The 17,889-nt window shown below is 41.1% G+C and overlaps 1 protein-coding gene and 1 long non-coding RNA gene across 3 annotated transcripts in view; one reads left to right on the top strand and one right to left on the bottom strand.

Annotated features, from left to right (window-relative positions):
* Window positions 1-2,667: 2,667 nt before the first annotated feature.
* On the top strand, window positions 2,668-17,515 carry LOC122908494. Its single transcript, XR_006384967.1, has 3 exons — window positions 2,668-2,995; window positions 14,779-14,898; window positions 17,427-17,515. It is a non-coding gene; the product is annotated as an uncharacterized LOC122908494 (long non-coding RNA).
* Window positions 11,909-17,889, bottom strand: part of CD96 (CD96 molecule) — a 93,062-nt gene continuing 87,081 nt past the window's right edge. Inside the window, exons 13-15 of one of the 2 annotated variants that reach the window (XR_006384966.1) lie at window positions 17,445-17,568; window positions 15,093-15,322; window positions 11,909-11,984 (exon numbers count right to left, since the gene is read on the bottom strand). Coding sequence is in view for 1 of the 2 variants with exons in the window: in XM_044251362.1 (XP_044107297.1) it covers window positions 15,214-15,322; window positions 17,445-17,568 (233 nt within the window). In the remaining variant the exon portion in view is untranslated. Of the gene's footprint in view, window positions 11,985-15,079; window positions 15,323-17,444; window positions 17,569-17,889 lie in introns of those variants that run through there. The other variant, XM_044251362.1, reaches the window with a different exon arrangement.

Below are 17,889 nucleotides of genomic sequence, written 5' to 3'. Positions count from 1 at the left end.
GGGAGAAATCTTGGAGATGAAATCACAGCGTGTAGCACAGTTCTTGGCATATAGCAGGTGCTCAATAAATGTTTGTGAGAAGGAGACAGACACTTGGTAAAACATGCTCCGCGGGGTTCTAGGAAGTGTCTGAGAGTAGGGTTTTTTAAAACATTAATGTGTAAATCCATCATATTTGGGTTGCATTGTTCTGAGATGGGCTCAGATTCTGCATTCCTAAATTTCTAGCTGTGCTGGTTCAGACCACACTGTAGGTAGCAGTGCTTTAGAAAACAGGCTCATGTTTCATAGGTGGGTCCTTGTATTGCTTTTTCTCTTCGTTTTCCAAGGTTTTATTATATTTTTACACCACTTTTAAAATTTAAAAAAACTTGCGCTAAGAATCTCAGCTAGGCGGGTGCCTGGGTGGCTCACTAGGTTAGGCATCTGCCTTCGGCTCAGGTCATGATCCCGAAATCCTGGGATCAAGCCCTGTGTCAGTCTCCCTGCTTAGTGGGGAGCGTGCTTCTCTTTCTCCCTCTGTTTCTGCTCCTGTGCTCTGTCTCTTGCTCATTCTCTCTCAAATAAATAAATAAAATCTTAAAAAAAAATCTTTAGCAGGTAACCCAACCACTAAGGGGCACCTGGGTGGCTTCTTCGGTTAAGCGGCCTACTTTTGATTTTGGCTCATGTCGTAACCTCAAGAGCCCCATGTTGGTCTCTGCACTCAACCTGGAGTCTGCTTCTCTCTCTACCTCTGCTCCTCACCCCTCTTGTGTGCTCTCTTGCGCTCTCTCTCTAAAATAAATAGATACAATCTTTAAAAAAAGAATCTCAGCTAAGAATCTGTAAGTAGAAGAGAATAATTTTTCCTCTCAAATAATGTAATGGAAACCAAAATATTGGTGGGATTTTTATACTAATGCCACAGATATTTAGAGAAAAATGATTTTAAAATAAAAATAAAATTTAGGATTTGGTTAGGTAGTATTTTCTTACATGCTGGATTATGAAAGTTATTAAAGGGCTGTGGGCCTAAACTAACAGAAGGAGTAAGATAATAATTACAAGGGAGTGGAGTGCTTATCATGTACCAGTCGTTTTGGTAGCTGCTAGGAATGGGGGAAAAGTTAAGTGTAGGCCGGCATCTGAGGAACCTGATAGAATATAATTCAGGAGAAAAGAGAGCGAAATATGTGAATTACACATTGTGATGTGAAGTGGAAGGAAGGGATAATACAGACATGTAGAGATGGACAAAGAGGTGCACATTTTTGATGGGCGTGGAGAGGGCCAAGGGACATGTTCTCAGAGGAGGCATTCTAGCCAAGCCTGGAATTCTGAAAAAGGTTTCTGCAGGTGGAAAATGGGCAGGCAGTTTTGGCATGAGAAAGGGATGTGCTCTGGGGAAAACATCAGCAGCAAAGCTGTGACTGTGAGTGGGAAATGGGGAAGGAAAGCCGCTAGAAGGGCAGCTCGAGGGATAGGTGGGAAATAGGTCTCATTCATTCTTGCTGAACCTTCACAAGAGGCCAGTGAGTTAGGGACTATCTCTATCCCCTTTTAAAGAGGATGCTAAAGCTTCAAAATGACACAATTCTGCCTAAGATGTCATAGATAGTTAGTGGCAGAGCTGTGACTCTAAGTCTCTTGATTATAGTGCCAGTGACTCACTAGGGGTTACCTGTTCATACTGTCAACTTGGTAGAGTTTATAATAGAAATATATTAAAGAGTTTGAACCTTTTCTCCCCCATAGACAAAACAGGCCATTGAAGGTTTTGAGAAGAGACTTACGTTGTAGTTTAGGAAGAATGGTTGGAGACATGCAGTCCTTTAAGGAAATCACTGAAATCAGGTATCTAAGCAAGAAAAAGGTAAGAGAGCACGGGGAAGCTCTAGCACACAGAGACTAAATGCATAGACTTTCTTAATGACAGTGCTTGCTTCCCACCCCCGTCCTTCTCACCCCCATGGACCCTGAATTCAAGAGCCCAAGGGGCCTAGCTCTGAAATTATTAATCACTTGCAAGTATCCTTAAATTGTTCATCCATTTCTTATTATATACAACCAAACCTGTTTCTAGGAGAATTTCTACAAATTAGTTTTCTTTTCTGGAAATTTTTCTATTACTTGATCAAGGACACCAATGAATTCCTGAACAGGTGACCGCAGGCTTTGCCCTCTTTGGGAGGCTACATTATATTTTGGCAGTGTCTAAAATGGCTCGTGTTCTTTGGAATTGTGTCATAAATGAGTAGTCAGGTCCCAGAGCCAGCACCCCAAACAACTTGCCATTTGGGCATTTCTGGTTGGCGAGGCAAGATGGCCTGGATTTTAGTTGATTGAAGACACCCTAAGAACCACAGGGGAAACACACTAATTTAATGACAGTACATCCAGGGCTGTCTCTGGCCCCCCAAATCTAAGATCCGGTGCTATCTTACTTCCCAGTCAATGTGCTAGATGGGAAAGGAACAGATCTCAGAGAGAATCAGAATCCAGGCACTTTTTTGGTCTGGGGACATTGCCTAGAGGGGAAGGAAGCGACAGGATGCTTTGAGTTCCACATTCACAATGTTTTTCCCCCTTCTGGCCGGTGGGTGTGGGAGGGTGAAGGACGGAAATGAGGAGGCGGGCAGACGCACGGTGGGATGTAGCCTGCTTTGTTTTGTGTCTCACGTCAGCAGAGTTTATCCCTCGTCATCTCTGACCTTCTTTTCCCAATTTAAGCCAGAAAATTAGGCGAAAAGGATGGGAGTAGGATGGAGAAATGTCCCCAGTATGGGTGGTTCTGGGGACATGATGACAGCAGCAGCAATTACCTCCAGGAAGAGTGACATCATTGCAGGAACTCGAGACATTCAGGAGCCTGCAAGGAAAGGCAGGGAACAAGAACACTGCCTTGTGAACAGACTTGGAGGGCAGAACCAGGAGCTGGGGATCCAGTTACTTAGTTGATTAGGGCTGGAGCCGGACTTCGTGGCACTAGGACCAATGCCCTGCGGACACACAGGTGAGTGTCCCTGAATTGAGGAGGAGAGCAGTCAGCAGAAACAAGAAGTGGTGGTATGTGCTTATCACCTCCTGCCTGTAGGGAGTTTATGGCTCTCAATGGGGATCCTGGTAATGAGACAAAAGAGGATGGCAGGTAGGAGCTGGCCAAAGGTTGTTTCTCCCAGGTGGAAAGGCTTGGGGTTCCAGAAGATGCTGAGAGCCTCTGAGTCTATTCTATTTATCCAGGTTTTCTTAGTTTATTTAGAAGAAAATGTACTTAAACGATGACACGGTGTCTCTACAATCATTTTGAGAGGAGCTAATAGCAAGTGATGATCGTAAAATTAGTTTAATACCCATTTATTCCTCCTATCCACACTCCTTGCATCTTCTTCTGCTCCCCTTTCCACTCCTCCCTTATCTCCGAGAAAGTAATTGAGAGAAAATAAAGAATCAGAGGCCAGTTTTCCAGCTAGTCAGCTAGTGGCAGAATGCCTGATTTAATATGTTATAGAGCCACCTTCTGGTGGTAAAGGTACATTTCATGCACACAGTAAATTTCCTTTCAGTTTCAATTACCCTAAAAAAATGTTCCTCCAGCACTGATACCAGTAAGACCACTGGGGAATTTATGCAAGAATATGGATTCCTTGGTCACACTCCAACCCTAATGAATTAAATCCCCTGGGGGTGACACCTTTCTATTCCATCTTTTTAAAAAGGTCCCCAGGCGATTTTAATGTCGCAAAGGTTTTATTTATGTAGGACATTTGACACCTTTCTATTCCATCTTTTTAAAAAGGTCCCCAGGCGATTTTAATGTCGTAAAGGTTTTATTTATATAGGACTTTGAAATGTCGAGCAATTTCTCTTTCATAAAAAGTTGGAATAGGAAGAATGGCAAAGTAAGCAACTCTTACCCATGTTGTGTGTAAATTTATGCAATTAGAGGAGATTGTTTTGGCAGAAATTCTTGATCTTGGCTGAACTGGCAGGAAAACCAACCGTTCTCCTTATTTGACCCCACCCCAAGTTTCCTGGAATCGAGAATGACATCTGCTATGAGGAGAGCTTGTGTGTACTACTGTATATTAGTAAACACTTGACCTTCGGTCACAATTAGAATGACTTCTCTACATTCGTTGTTCATTGGGCAAATTCGATCTTAAAAAGGAAAGCATTCTTTTTTAATGGCCTGACTCTGTGTTTGGGTTGCAGACATCATTTGGAAACAGCATGATGACACATTGTCTAAGGAGTAAATATCTCCTTATCTCGGAGTAACTGAGAACAGATATGATTATTCTCTGCCAACTTTATTACTAAAATCACAAGTTTGAGAAATTGACTTCAAGTCAATTTTTTTTCAAATAGCGGAATTTTATTTATTAAAATTATGAAAAAAATACAAATAGGAAAAATATTTGCAATACATTATCATCAAGAAGGAGGTAAGGATAAATGGGTTAAAGATAAAAATAGGGCCCCTGCCTGGCTCCGGGCGGTAGAGCATGTGACTCCTGACCTCAGGGTCCTGAGTTCAAGCCCCACCCTGGGAGTAAAGCTTATTTAAAAAAAAAATGGGATAAAAAAACTAAACCCCTTGTGAATATTCCTAAAGTCCAAGGACATGTGAGGCGTAACTTGAAGTCAATTGACTTCAACCAATAAAAGTCATTCTTTTTTTTTTAAACAAGGTAATCAATTTTAGTGTAAATAAAAAAAAAATGAGTCTTTAGTGTTTTTCCCTTAGCAACTCTCTGTGTATGGTAGGTTATAGTCAAAAGCTCTTAGCATATTTCTCTGCAGTTTGATGATTTGGTTTCAAAGGATTCTGATCTGTTGACATGTCTTCAGGTAACCTCTCAACTCAGACACATGTATTGCTTCGTGGAGGAAGCCATGGTTTGTCTTAACAATCTCTCAGTGCCCACAGCTTCCGCTTCCTCTCAGTAGCAGAAGAAAAAAAAAAGCAAAGTTTATCCCACACATCTTTGTTTCACCCAAGTATAAAAATGAATGTTCTAGGGCTCAGAGTTAGGCAACAGAATGCAATAGAGGAAGATAGGAGTCCAAATATCCAACCCAAGTTTGGCAACAAGAAGACAGTAATGTGGTAGAGGCGGGCTTGAAACATTTGCTCGAAGATTACTCTAGATGAGTTTTATGGTCTCTTGACCCATCTTGTTTCCCCCCCATCTCTCCTCTAGCTGTAGATCCTTTTTACCTTTTCACAGTTAGGCCTTTCTTTCCTCTCCTCTTTATTATCTTTTCTTACTTAAATCTTCCACTACTTTTGCTGGAACTGGGTCTAATGGAATGTCTTATATATAAATATGGACCTGATATTTTAAAGTTTACTGCTACCAGCAAAACTTTGACACTGCTTTTGGAAGTTTTCTAATAAAGACTTTATATTTGTCACACAATCTCACCTTTGGGACAGCTCAAAATATTCTCTACACCCTCCTCACATTCAGTACCCAGGATGAGATGCTCGGACCTCAGGAATCGAGGCTCAGGAAACACTTACTAAAAGTTCTCAGAATGAGGAGTATAGATGGCTTGGATGGGAGTTACCTCTCTGTGCTCCCAGCACCCTCACAGTGGTAGGACTAGTGTGTGTGGGCAATCCTAGGGCAGAACTTCTCAATCTCTCCTCCTGAGATGCCCCAGGCATGAAGAAGAATAAATGCACACTTTCCAGAGCCCCATATGGCCAGCACTGATCATAGCGTTTCTTTCAAGTGGCATGGTTTGATTTTTTTTAAAAAATTCATTCAAATTTTGTTATATATGTATATATAATTTGAATAAAGTTGAGATTCTAGAGGTGCTATGTTTATCTCGTGACTTTGAGTCCTTCCTGGTGCACATCCATATTCCTGGGCATTCATGTTCCCTAATGTGAAAGTCTCAGGTCTGAGAGAAATGCACCATGAATCCAGTTATACACAGTGAAGCTCTCTTGGTTTAGTCTCCAACCTGGTTCAGCAAAGTACAAGACTACAGGTGGATTTGAGGCCAAAACTTGAAACAGTGCCCATTTTCCAAACCTTGGGCAAAATGGTGCAACACCTGGTTGTGAATCAGGGACATGGGCCCAATTTTTCTTGCCATGAGAGACTCGATTATCAACTTAAGAAGAGTAGAGGACCAAAGACCTCCCATCTAAGACTTAACTCTCTGCTCTTGACTTGATCAGGAAAAAAACTTCACCCATAAAACTGACCCATAGAACTTTGACCCGCTGAGATCCGTTCTTGTTCTTAAAATTTCAGACCAAAGGAGGGCTCAGTGGGTTAAGCCTCTGCCTTTGGCTCAGGTCATGTTCCCAGGGTTCTGGGATCAAGGTCTGTTTCAGGCTCTCTGCTCAGCGGGGAGCCTGCTTCCCCCTCCCCTCTCTCTGCCTGCCTCTTTGCTTACTAGTGATCTTTCTCTGTCAAGTAAATAAATAAAATCTTAAAAAAAATTTTCAGACCATGGTTCCTCAGTGGGCTAAGTGGGGTTCTTTGTTTTCCAGGTTTACTGAGATATTACTAACACATAACATTGTATAAGTTTAAGGTATATGATGTAACAATTTGTGAACATGTATGTCCTGGGAAATGTGGATCACAATAAGGTTAGTGAACACAGCCTTCACCTCACATAGTTACATTTTTGGTGTTGCTCTGGTGAGAACATTTAAGATCTGTTCTTTCCACAATACAGTATACATTACACCATGCTATTTGCTAGGTCCCCAGAACTTACTTCTCTTACAACAAGAAGTTTGTGCCTTTTGACCAACATCTCCTCATTTCCCCTCTCCACCACCCCTGCCCCCAACCATGGTGTTTGTGTTTACTTAGTCTTCACATTCCCAAGACCTGGCCTTTTCTTAGCACCCACGGATACAGACCTGATTCTACCAATCTGAGAGAAACTTTGACACTGACCCAAAGGCAAGTTCAATCTAAGGCATCTGCCAAACCACCCAGATTTGGGTCCTTACCTGACTGACTTGCCACAATAAGATTTTGAAGAACACAGATGTCAAGGGGATGTATTCATTTATGACACAGATTGAGTGAAAAAAAAAAAAATCTCAGCTCACCATGGTGAGTGAGAGACTGTCACCTGTCTCAGCTAAACCCTTTGTTCCACGAGGCATTTTCCCCTCTCTGCCCTCCCTGGCCATCACCTGTCATTCACTCACACAGTACTTGAGCGCTAACTTGTCCCAGGCCTCGCCCTCTCTCAGGGCGCTGAGGTGTACAAAGCTACCTGACACCCTTGAGGACATTCCAGTCCAACAGAGGAAGTCCTTGGCTCTCATTTCCTCAAAGGCAAATTTTCATTGAAACATTACACTAAAGCAAAACCAGCAAATGAAAAAGTTTGGTCTCAGGAAAATAAGAAGAGTATCTTCAAATTCACTGTTTATTGAATAAACACATACCGGTCAAGCTATTTATTGAAAATTTGGGGAGATGGACAAAGTACTCTAGGAGGGGAAGGAAAAGTGATTGCTGAGCCTTCTAGCCCCAGCACCTGCTTGGGGAAGCCCATAGGGGCTGCCGCCCTGAGTGCTGAATGGGGAGGCAGGGCCTGCTGTAAAGCATACACTGTTTCCGTGACTTCCAGTAGGGTGTCGACAAAAACTGCTGCCAGAGGAGCTGTCTCTCTCTTGGGTGATGTCTGGAGGGACACAGCTTAGTCTCCTTTGATATGAAATGGTTTAATGGTGAAAGGAAAAGCTTGCCCTGGAGTTCTGGGAAAATCAAAGGGCTCTATTCATTTCCTTAAGAAGGAAAAATTGATTGAAGTTTTGGTGGATCCCAGCCAGTACCCAAGGCAGGAGAAGACCCAGAAATGAAACAAAAACAGCCAGCTTGCATGATGAATCCTCATTTATTTTCTCCTGAACTTTCAGATTAAGTAAGTCCCAGAGAACAAACGAAACTCCCTTGAACGAACAGATCTTTGCCTCTTGTCATACGGTCTAAGGGTTGCAATGTTTGAAAAAATAGGCTCGTTTGAAAAAAAATGGGCTGGTTTAGAGTCAGTTATGCATTACTTACTGGGATCTTACTTAAGCACTTAAAAAAAATTCTATTTGGAAATAATTTCACACATTAAAAATGATTGCAAAAATGAAAACAGAAAAAACCCCCACATACTCCTTTTACCTAGATTCATCTGTTGCTAATATCCCCACCATCTGTTTTTCTATGTATTTGTGTATGTGCATGTAATATATGTGTATTGCATATACACTCACACCCATTTGAGAGTAAGTTATATATATCATGGTCATTTACCCCTAAGTACTTCCACCTGTATTTCCCAAGAATAGGAATATTCTTTTACGTAACCATAGCCGAGTTACCAATACTTTTATCTAGTCTTCTGCCCATATTTCAGTTTTGTCAGCTGATCTGACAAATGTCAGAACTGATTGGCCAGATTTTCTTTGTAGCTTTTCTTCCCCTACAGTAAAAAGGATCCAGTCTGGAGTTAGATATTTGCCATTAATTGTCACGTCCTTTTAGCTTCCTTTAATCTGGAATATTTTTAGAGCCTTTCTTTATCTTTAAGACACTTTTTAAAGTTTGTGTTTATTCAATGTCTCTTCATGATTGGACTCAGTTTATTTGTTCTCTGCCTAAATACTGCACAAAGATATTGTGTCCTTCCTGGCAGGACATTGGCGGGGGATGGCGGAGGGGGTATTCATCTATTCATCTATTCCTCACTAGTGGTGTTCATTTCGACTGATCACTTGGTCAAGTTGTTCTCCACTACATAATTACCGTGTCATTTTCCTCCCTTGTCACCAACAAGCATATTTCTGGCAGATCCTTAGAGACCATGAAAATATCCTAACTGTCATCAAAACTTCCTGGTTGATTTAGCTAGCATGTGTTGATGAATTTAGCCTGATCCCATCTTTACTACAATTCCTCCCCCACCTCTGCTTTCTCTTTTTCTCTGTCTCACCTTACCTATATTTTGAGCACTTATTTCTGGTAAGGACTCATATATTCCTGCCTTTTTTTTTTTTTTAAGATTTATTTAATTTTGAGAGAGAGAAAGACAGAGAGAGAGAGAAAGCATGAGCAGGAAAGGGGGGAGGGGCAGAGGGAGAAGCAGACTCTCTGCTCACCAGGGAGCCCCCTGTGACACTGGATCCAGGACCTTGGGATCATCACCTGAGCCTAAGGCAGACCCTTAACGACTTGAGCCACCCAAGTGCCCCAAATTCCTGCTTTCTTTCAAAGGTTTCTAATTCATTAGTGTACTTAATTAGGTTGGTGCTCAAATTATCCCAGATTTAGCCAGTAGGAGTCCTTTCAAGCTGACTCTTGCATCCTCTGGTAAACCCCAGCATTTTTGGAGTAAGTTATTATTTTCTGACATAACAAAATACTTCGTCTCACAATACATCATCTTTGCCCTTAATCAGATTAAGGGCAAATTATCTTTTTTTTCCCCCCCAATTTATTTATTTTCAGAAAAACAGTATTCATTATTTTTTCACCATACCCAGTGCTCCATGCAAGCCGTGCCCTCTATAATACCCACCACCTGGTACCCCAACCTCCCACCCCCCGCCACTTCAAACCCCTCAGATTGTTTTTCAGAGTCCATAGTCTCTCATGGTTCACTAAGGGCAAATTATCTTAATGAGCCAGCTGTGCTCTCTGCTACTGGAATATCTTTGCTCCTTGTTCCTTTCAAAAGACGTATCTGGGAAAGATAGGCATGTATGTATATAGACTTACAGTACAACACTCAAGTATATAATCAAAATTAACATTACCAATGAGATACAATTATATATATTTATAATTTCTCTTTATATCTTACACTGGTAGCACATTATATAGTCTTTGTACTTTGCTTTGCTTTTTCTTCTTAATACTGTCTCCTGGAAATCACTCCATACCAGTCAATGGAGACTTTTTTCTTTCCTATTTTGACGGCTGTACAGTCTATTTCCTATTTTGACGGCTGTACTTACTGTAGTTTATTCGACCAATCTCCTATGTTTGGACATCTGGATAATTTTCAATACTTGGCAATTACAAATCATGCTGCCAAGAATAACTTTGTGCATATAGTGTTGGAGGTAGAGCTTCAGGGTAAATTCCTGAGGAGAAATTACTAGGTCAAAGGATAATGTAATATGCAGTTTTATTATATATTGTCAAATTCCTCTTCATAGTGATTGTGTCATCTTGCATTCCTTTCAACAACATATGAGGGTACCTGTTTCCCCATAGCCTTGATAACAGAGCACATTGTCAAAGGTTTGAAATTCTTCACAAGTGGATGAGGAAGAAATGATGTCTTAGTGAAGTTTTAATGTGCATTTCTTTTAATATTAATGATTGAATTTTTTCAAGTGTTTTAAGAATTATTTTTATTTTTATTTTTTATGAGATTTTATTTGCCAGAGAGAGAGAGAGAGCGAGCGCACATAAGCAGGGGGAGCAGCAGATAGAGGGAGAACCAGGCTCCCCACTGAGCAGGGACCGCGGGGTAGGGCTGGATCGTAGGACCCTAGGATTATGACTTGAGCTAAAGGCAGACACTTAACCGACTGAGCCACCCCAGGTCTCCCTCCGTAGGTTTTGAAAGCTTATTTATCCTCTTTGTAAGTTCTTTATCAGCTTTTATCTGTAATACACGTTGTGAGTATTTTCACCTAGTTTATCATTTGCCTTTAACTTTGCCTTTTTGCCATGCAAATTGCTTTTATTTTTAAGTAGTCAAATGTATCCATCTTTGCTTTCATTGTATCTGGACACACACACACACACACACACACATATATATATATAGAGAGAGGTTTTATTTATTTATTTGTCAGAGAGAGAGTGCTTGTGCACAAACAGGGGGAGCAGCAGGCAGGGGGAGCCGCAGGCAGAGGGAGAAGCAGGCTCCCTGCTGAGCAAGGAGTCCAAAGCAGTCATGATCTTGATCCCAGACCCTGAGATCATGACCTGAGCCCCTGAAGCGAAGGCAGATGCTTAACCTACTGAGCCACCCAGGTGTCCCTGGACACATATATTGGTAAAGTTACATTTGTAGAAATAGTTACAGTATGTATGTACGATGACTATAGTGTATATTATAGCACATATATATATGTGTGTATATGTACTATAGTATATATATATATAACTAGTTATAATATCTATATACTACACTAGCATATGTATATATGTTATATATAAATAGATACAGATATGCACACACATATTATGTATAAATATATAGTTAAGACAATATACCATTTTCTCAAGAGTTTTTATTAGGAATGGGCACTGGATTTTGCCAAAGACCTTTTAAGCATCTTCATCTTTTAAGATTAATTGTATGCTTTCCATCCTAAGCCCTAATTATATGGCAAAATATTAAGAGATTTTCTGTTATTGAACCCTTCTTGTGTTCTGAGTATGCATAATTCTTAGGTAAGATTTTCAAGTCGGGTTAATATGTCTCAGTGCCTTTGTCTCTATTGGCGGCTCCTTTCTGTAGCCTTCTGAAAATATTTCTTACATTCTGTCTCTGAAATGATACCTTTTTCTTTATTTGTTTCTCTTCTTTATACATACTTTTATTTTCACACGCATTTATTTGTTTAAATGTCTATCTCTCCCATTAAACTCTACACTCAGGAGGGTATGGAGGGTGTGGTTCTTAGATATTTTTTAGATCAACTTTTTTTTTTAAGATTTTATTTATTTATTTGAGAAAGAGTGAGCAGGGGGCTGGGGAGCAGAGGGAGAAGCAGACTCCCCACTGAGCAGGTAGCCCAATGTGGGGTTCCATCCGAGGAGCCTGGATCATGATCTGAGCTGAAGGCAGCAGCTTAACTGACTGAGCCATCCAGGCACCTCCATGTTCTCTTCTTTACGTTGTGATCTTGGGTATGTTACTCATCTCCTTTAATTTCCCCGGTGTGCCACCATATAATCACAATCTCGCAGAGCCTTTGAGCAGACATGAGAAATCTGAGTGAGCAGAGAAGGCAAAGAATGTAACAGAAGTTAGAAAACTATAGAGATGCCGGTTGGGGAGAAAAATTGTATTCAATCATTTCAAAGGTGTTCTCTGGCCCTGATCTTGCCCAAGGTGATAATCTCCTGCTCTCTCTCTGGTCATGGCTTCCTGGCTGCAGAATGCCGCCTTGTAAGTAATCACAGAATCCAGGGAAGAAAGCCCCTTTGCAGAAGCTGGGAAATAAAATGCCCTTTTCTCACCATCTCATCTTGTGTTTCTTCTTGCAACATCAACCCATTTCTCCAGTTAATGTCTTTTTCTCCCACGGGGGTAACTTTCACTCACCATTTCAGCTGTCTCTGTTGGACACTCAGGCTTTGGGTGGTCGACATAGCCATGACAGCTGTTATCAAAACTCAGGGAACAAAGTTTCTGTATTTCTGCAGATTCAATCTTCAAGTGCAAGTTAAAGCCAACTCCCCTAAATCAGGGTGCCTAGAGGGCTGCCTTCAAGAACCTCTTGCTGGCTTTGAGTTTCTGAGACAATGCTCTTTCATTATCTCTGGCCTTGGTCAGATTCTCTAAACTTCTTTTAGTGTCTGGTCTTAATTACTCTTTTTACTTTTCTTAGTCTTTTTTTTTTTCACACTTTCTTGGCTATTCTACCCTCAGGGGCTACTTTTCTTTGTTTTCTGTCAACAATTTGGGCATTAAAAAAAAATCAGTATTTACCTAAATGTACACAAAACATCTCTTGTCTATAGTAAAAAGAGACACCAAAGCAATGAAATATTATGATATAATGGAGGTTGATCACACCATGGACTGGAAACCAGAGATGGATTTCCATCATTCTGGCTCAATCCCTTCTGATTATGTGATGCTGGGCAACTCAAATTCACATAGTGTCTTAATTCCATTTTTGTAATAGGACCTCTAATGCCCATCCTGGCAAAATGTTAATGTTTTTAAAGACATATAATGCAAAGTTAATTTGGTCAGCCAACCGTATGTTCTTCAGTTAAAACAAAACTTCTGCTGGATCCAAAAAAAAAAAAAAGAAAAAAGTGACTATTCTTGACAAAGGCAAATATGAAGCTAGTCTTATTTATTTCTCAAGAATTAATGAGGAATGGAGGGTAATTAAGGCAGGCAAACATTAGTTTATTTTTCCGTTCATTGGGCTGTATTAGTTATCCATTACTGTGTAACATGCTATACCTAAAGACAGTGGTGTTAAGTAATGAGTATTTATTATCCTGCACAGTGTCTGTGGATCAGGAAACCAGAAGAGGTTAGCTGAGTCGTTCTGGCTCTCATGAGGTCCCAGTCAAAAGATCAGCTGAGATGCAGTTAACCAAAGGCTTGAGTGGGGACTGGAGGACATACTTCCAAGATGGCTCGCTCATATGGCTGGCTAGTTGATACTTGTTAGCAATAGGATTTTGTTCCTTGACAGGGGACCCTCTCCACAGGGCTGCTTGAGTATCCTCACATCATGGCAACCAGCTTTTTCCAGAGAGACCGATCAAAGAGAGATCAATGCAGAAGCTACCATGTATCCTATGACCTAGCCTTGGAAGTCACACTCTGGTGATTTCTGCATATCTTATCGGTTATACTGGGCCAGCAACCGGTACTCACAAGATTGTACAAGTACATGACCCTGGATTTGAATATCTCCTTAAATTTTATACCATAGGGGTCTTCCTTGCCTTACCCTAGTCTTGGCCAGCTATACAAGTTAGCTGCATTTGGTATCAGTGGGGATTATGTAAGAGGCAAGAATCATGACGGACACATTAGAGGCTGGTCACCACCAAAAATAAGTACCTAACCAAGATTCTGATTAATGAGAAGGCACCTTGACTGGTTCAGCAGTTCTCAACTTTGGCTGAACTCTCAAATCACCTGGAAGTGCTAATGCCTTGGCCTTACTCCACAGGGATTCTGATTTTATTGTTTTGGAGTAGGACAGCTCTGGTGTTTAAAAAAAACTCTCCAATTTATTCTCACATGCGGTCAGGGATAAGTACACTGCAAATGAACTAAATGTTCCACACAGCATTTGCCTATCATATCTGATAGCAACATCTGTTGCTCCCTCCTAGGGCAGGATGTTTGGGTGGTTTAGAAGAACAAGGAGCATCAATGATTTACTCACTCAGGAACTCTTGTTGAATACAGAACAGGTATGGCTAGCTAGGTTTCTTTTCCATTACCTATATGTTCTATCTGAAGTATTTTATAAAAGAGTGGTAGGAACAGGATTAATTCAACAAGGCTAGTATGATTTGAGCCTGTATTTATCTCAAGACAGATAAAAACATGCAGACTGGATGAACAGAAGAGTTCCCAGAAGAAAAAGAGAATAATAGGATTTGCATAAATTGGGTTGGGGTTAGGGTACCTGTTTACTCATGTAATAGTTTGACGTACCTATGCACGCACACATGCATACACGTGTGCAAGTGCACACACACACACACCACACACAGGTAAAGCTGAGGATGAGACCAGACCACTCTTAGTTCATATCATTTTAGAGGCCAATGAAGTATTCCCTATATCTACGAGGCTACTTGGTTGCTGGCCAGGTTTCCTTTGATCCCTCCTCCATCCATGGGGCAGGCGCCTGGGCAGAATATGGTGGGAGGAAGGGGGACTGGGACTGGCATCTTGTGCAAGGTATTACGATTTCCTCTAGTGAAAATAAGCAAAATATTTTCCGTATGAGGACAACTTGCACTTATTTGGCACTCTTTCTAGAACTTTTACATTTTCTTCTTTTTGTAATTTTCCTAGGGAATGCAACAAACCTCAGGGATGATCATACTTTTGGCAAATAGTTCAGAATGTTGGCAGATGCCCAAATGGAAGAGGATCTGGCGTGGACATATGCTTGAAACCATTGTCGTCACCTCAGTCAGTGAACTAAAATGAAAAATAAAAACACTGCAAGTACTTTTTTAATAACAGCAGCCTCATTTGCACTTCTTACATAAGCAAGAACATTCCTACAGATCGCATGGCATATGAGCATGACTTCGCCTCATTCTTGCTCAGTTTCAGGCATGCAGATGAAAGGGGCTGAGTTGCTGGGAAAACAGGTCACTCACTTCTGACATCCACTGCAGCTGCAGTAAAGGCTTGGCTAGAGGGCAATTATGTTAATAAAGCATAATATCCAGCTTCTCGCAGGATTCTAGCAGAGTTCTATGTGGCAGTTCTATGCGGCTCTTAGAGAGTCTCCATCTCGTGACAAGGCAGATCATTTCCCGTGGACTCTTGAATGCAAGTGTAGTTGACGGGAGGTGGAGGCGGCTTGAAAGGCGGGGGTCTTTCCATGCTAGGAACAAAACATTGCTCTTTCAGCGCTAGGAATGTGAGGTGGTGATTCAAGGAAATAGGAAAATAGGACACAGAGAAATTGACATCCCCACCAGTTCCCTCAGAATTCTTCCTTCTGTTTATTAGCCACGTTATAATAGCATTAATATTTATAGGTATTATATAGCTTGTGAAGCATTTTTATCATAACATTATTTAATTTGCATCTAGGGATTGGACATTATTATCATCATTCTACTGAGGCTCAGAGGTCTTCAGCAACTTGGTAAAGAGAACCAGACAAGCGATTCTGGTCTTTTGACCAGAACCCATATTCTCCATGGAAACTGCCTCCTAATAGAAGAAGTGTTTCTCTTATGTGGGTTAAAATACTCCTCCAGAGACAAAATCTTTAAATTCTGGGACTAACGACTGAAGGTTTTCAAATAATCCCTTTGCCAACCTTACCCCCGCCTTCACCCACACAGTCACTGTGCACTGTGAGGATAGGGCTGAGATGGGAAGAAAGGCTCTACGGAAGCCTTGTATTGGTTGATGCTGGGTGGTTAATGTCAGAATCCCTTACATTTCAATCAGTGAACATTTTAAAGTCACCTTTATATCAAAAGTACTGTTCTATGTTAGCACAACTCTTTGTCTGAAATGCATTAGGCGTACATCTGAGTTTGGGATGTAGCTGTACAAATTCTCCAACTCTCTTGATATCAAGACACAGAAATTCATCTGTGGACAGATTTCTGTCCTTGACTCAAATTCATAACCCCTTGCTGTGGTATAGAGATAGAGATGGAAATGGACATGGAGAAGGACAGGGACATGGAGAAGGAGGACAGAGAGAGAGAGAGAGAGAGAGATTCTCATCTCTATATGACACAAATATTGGATTACAGAAGAATAAAAAGAATCAATTCAAAATTTCAGATTCCTGCTTTCTTCTTTTAATAAAAATACCTAATGCCTATTACCTGTTTTTTTCTGATGCTTTGATGCAGATAATATATTTCAACAGGTAGATAAAATTCTAAGAAATTTGCACTTCGTTGTTTCAGGGAAATTAGGAAGCCCTCAAGGTCATACGGTAGCCAAAGTGTAGTCCTTGGACAAGAGTCCAGAATTTCAGACTACTGGTTTAGTGTTTTGTTTTTCACCAGGAAACACTTGCCGCACATGGATATAGAGTCTTCAAGGACAGTTTAAGTAGAAGATACCGCACAGTGGCATTTTAGACAGTAGCAGTAGGCGTGGGAGAACAGCTCTGTATGTTGTAGGGATCTCCTCCAATCATGGTCTACTCTGGATCCAAAAGAGCCAAGTCAGAAAAATGAAGCTTAATCTGACATGTCATTTCAGATGGCGGTGTGGAGGGAAAAGATTCTTGGAGGATATTTCAATAAGACAAAAGAGGGGTAACCCACTGTTTACTTTCTTTTGTCCTTGGGAAAAAAGAAAAAGGATGGTAAAAGCCCATTTTGCTGAAAGCAGTTGGGGTTTCTTAAAATTACCTTTCTCACTCAATTTCACACTTGAGCATCTGGGCCCAGCTGGGCCCAGGCAGTTCAGAGATGCATGAAAATGAAAAAGTAATGAAGATTAAAAGAAAAATCAGTTTTAGTGTTTGAGGTGAGGCAAGGCTCCATTCTCATTTCATGCCCACTGACTTGCTCCATCTGAGTGTCACTGATTGAGCAGGGAGAAGGGGACACCAAGGAAGAAGTTGCACAACTCATCCCAGCTGGGTGGTGCTGGGCAAGGTGGGGAGCTTCTCTGAGCCTCTTTTCCTCAGTTCTATATGAGAATGCCATATACGAGTGATATTTAAAGTGCTGAGTGAGGGACACCTGGGTGACTCAGTTGATTAAGCATTTGCCTTCAGCTCAGGTCATGATCCCAGAGTCCTAGCATTGCAGGAGGGATTGAGTCCCGCATCCGTCTCCCTGCTCAGCAGGGAGCCTGCTTCGCCCTCTCCCTCTGCCTGGCACTCTGCCTACTTGTGCTTGCTCTCTCTCTCTGTCAAATAAAGAAATAAAATCGTTTTTTTAAAAAAAAAAAAACAAAGTGCTGAGTGAATATATTGTACTGAAAAACTATCTCTGTTCCTGCAGATTCAAGATTATACTCACATTTCCTTCTGGTATTGGCACCACCTTCTCACTCCGAGACCAAACAGTGCTATGCAGAAAGAGAGCAAAGCTGCCACAATCACCGGCCAGGACATTCCATCTTTAGGTTTACTAACCACAATACCTGCAAAGAACATAACGGAAGATGAACTTTCATGCCAAACTTCGGCAATTTCAAAGCAGCATGACTTGAACCCTCTCTCCTACTTGTTTTCTCCAACAGCCCTCACTGACCACAGTCATGCTCTGGGATCATACCTATGCCTTGTTCTCACTTCCGTTTTTGCACGTCTGCAGTTACTATTTATGTGAATGTCTTTCTTGTTATAATGTCCCAGAATGAATCTTTTTTTATTCTTTCATTTTCCCAAGGCCTTGGACAATTCCTGGCACATAATGGGCAATGAATTTGTAAAAATGAAAAATAAAAGGGATAAGCTCTAAA

The sequence above is a fragment of the Neovison vison genome, chromosome 6 (assembly GCF_020171115.1).
Source record: "Neovison vison isolate M4711 chromosome 6, ASM_NN_V1, whole genome shotgun sequence".
NCBI classification, from domain to species: domain Eukaryota; kingdom Metazoa; phylum Chordata; class Mammalia; order Carnivora; family Mustelidae; genus Neogale; species Neogale vison.
Note: the sequence above shows the minus strand (reverse complement) of the source record. Positions and strands in the feature narration are given on the sequence as shown.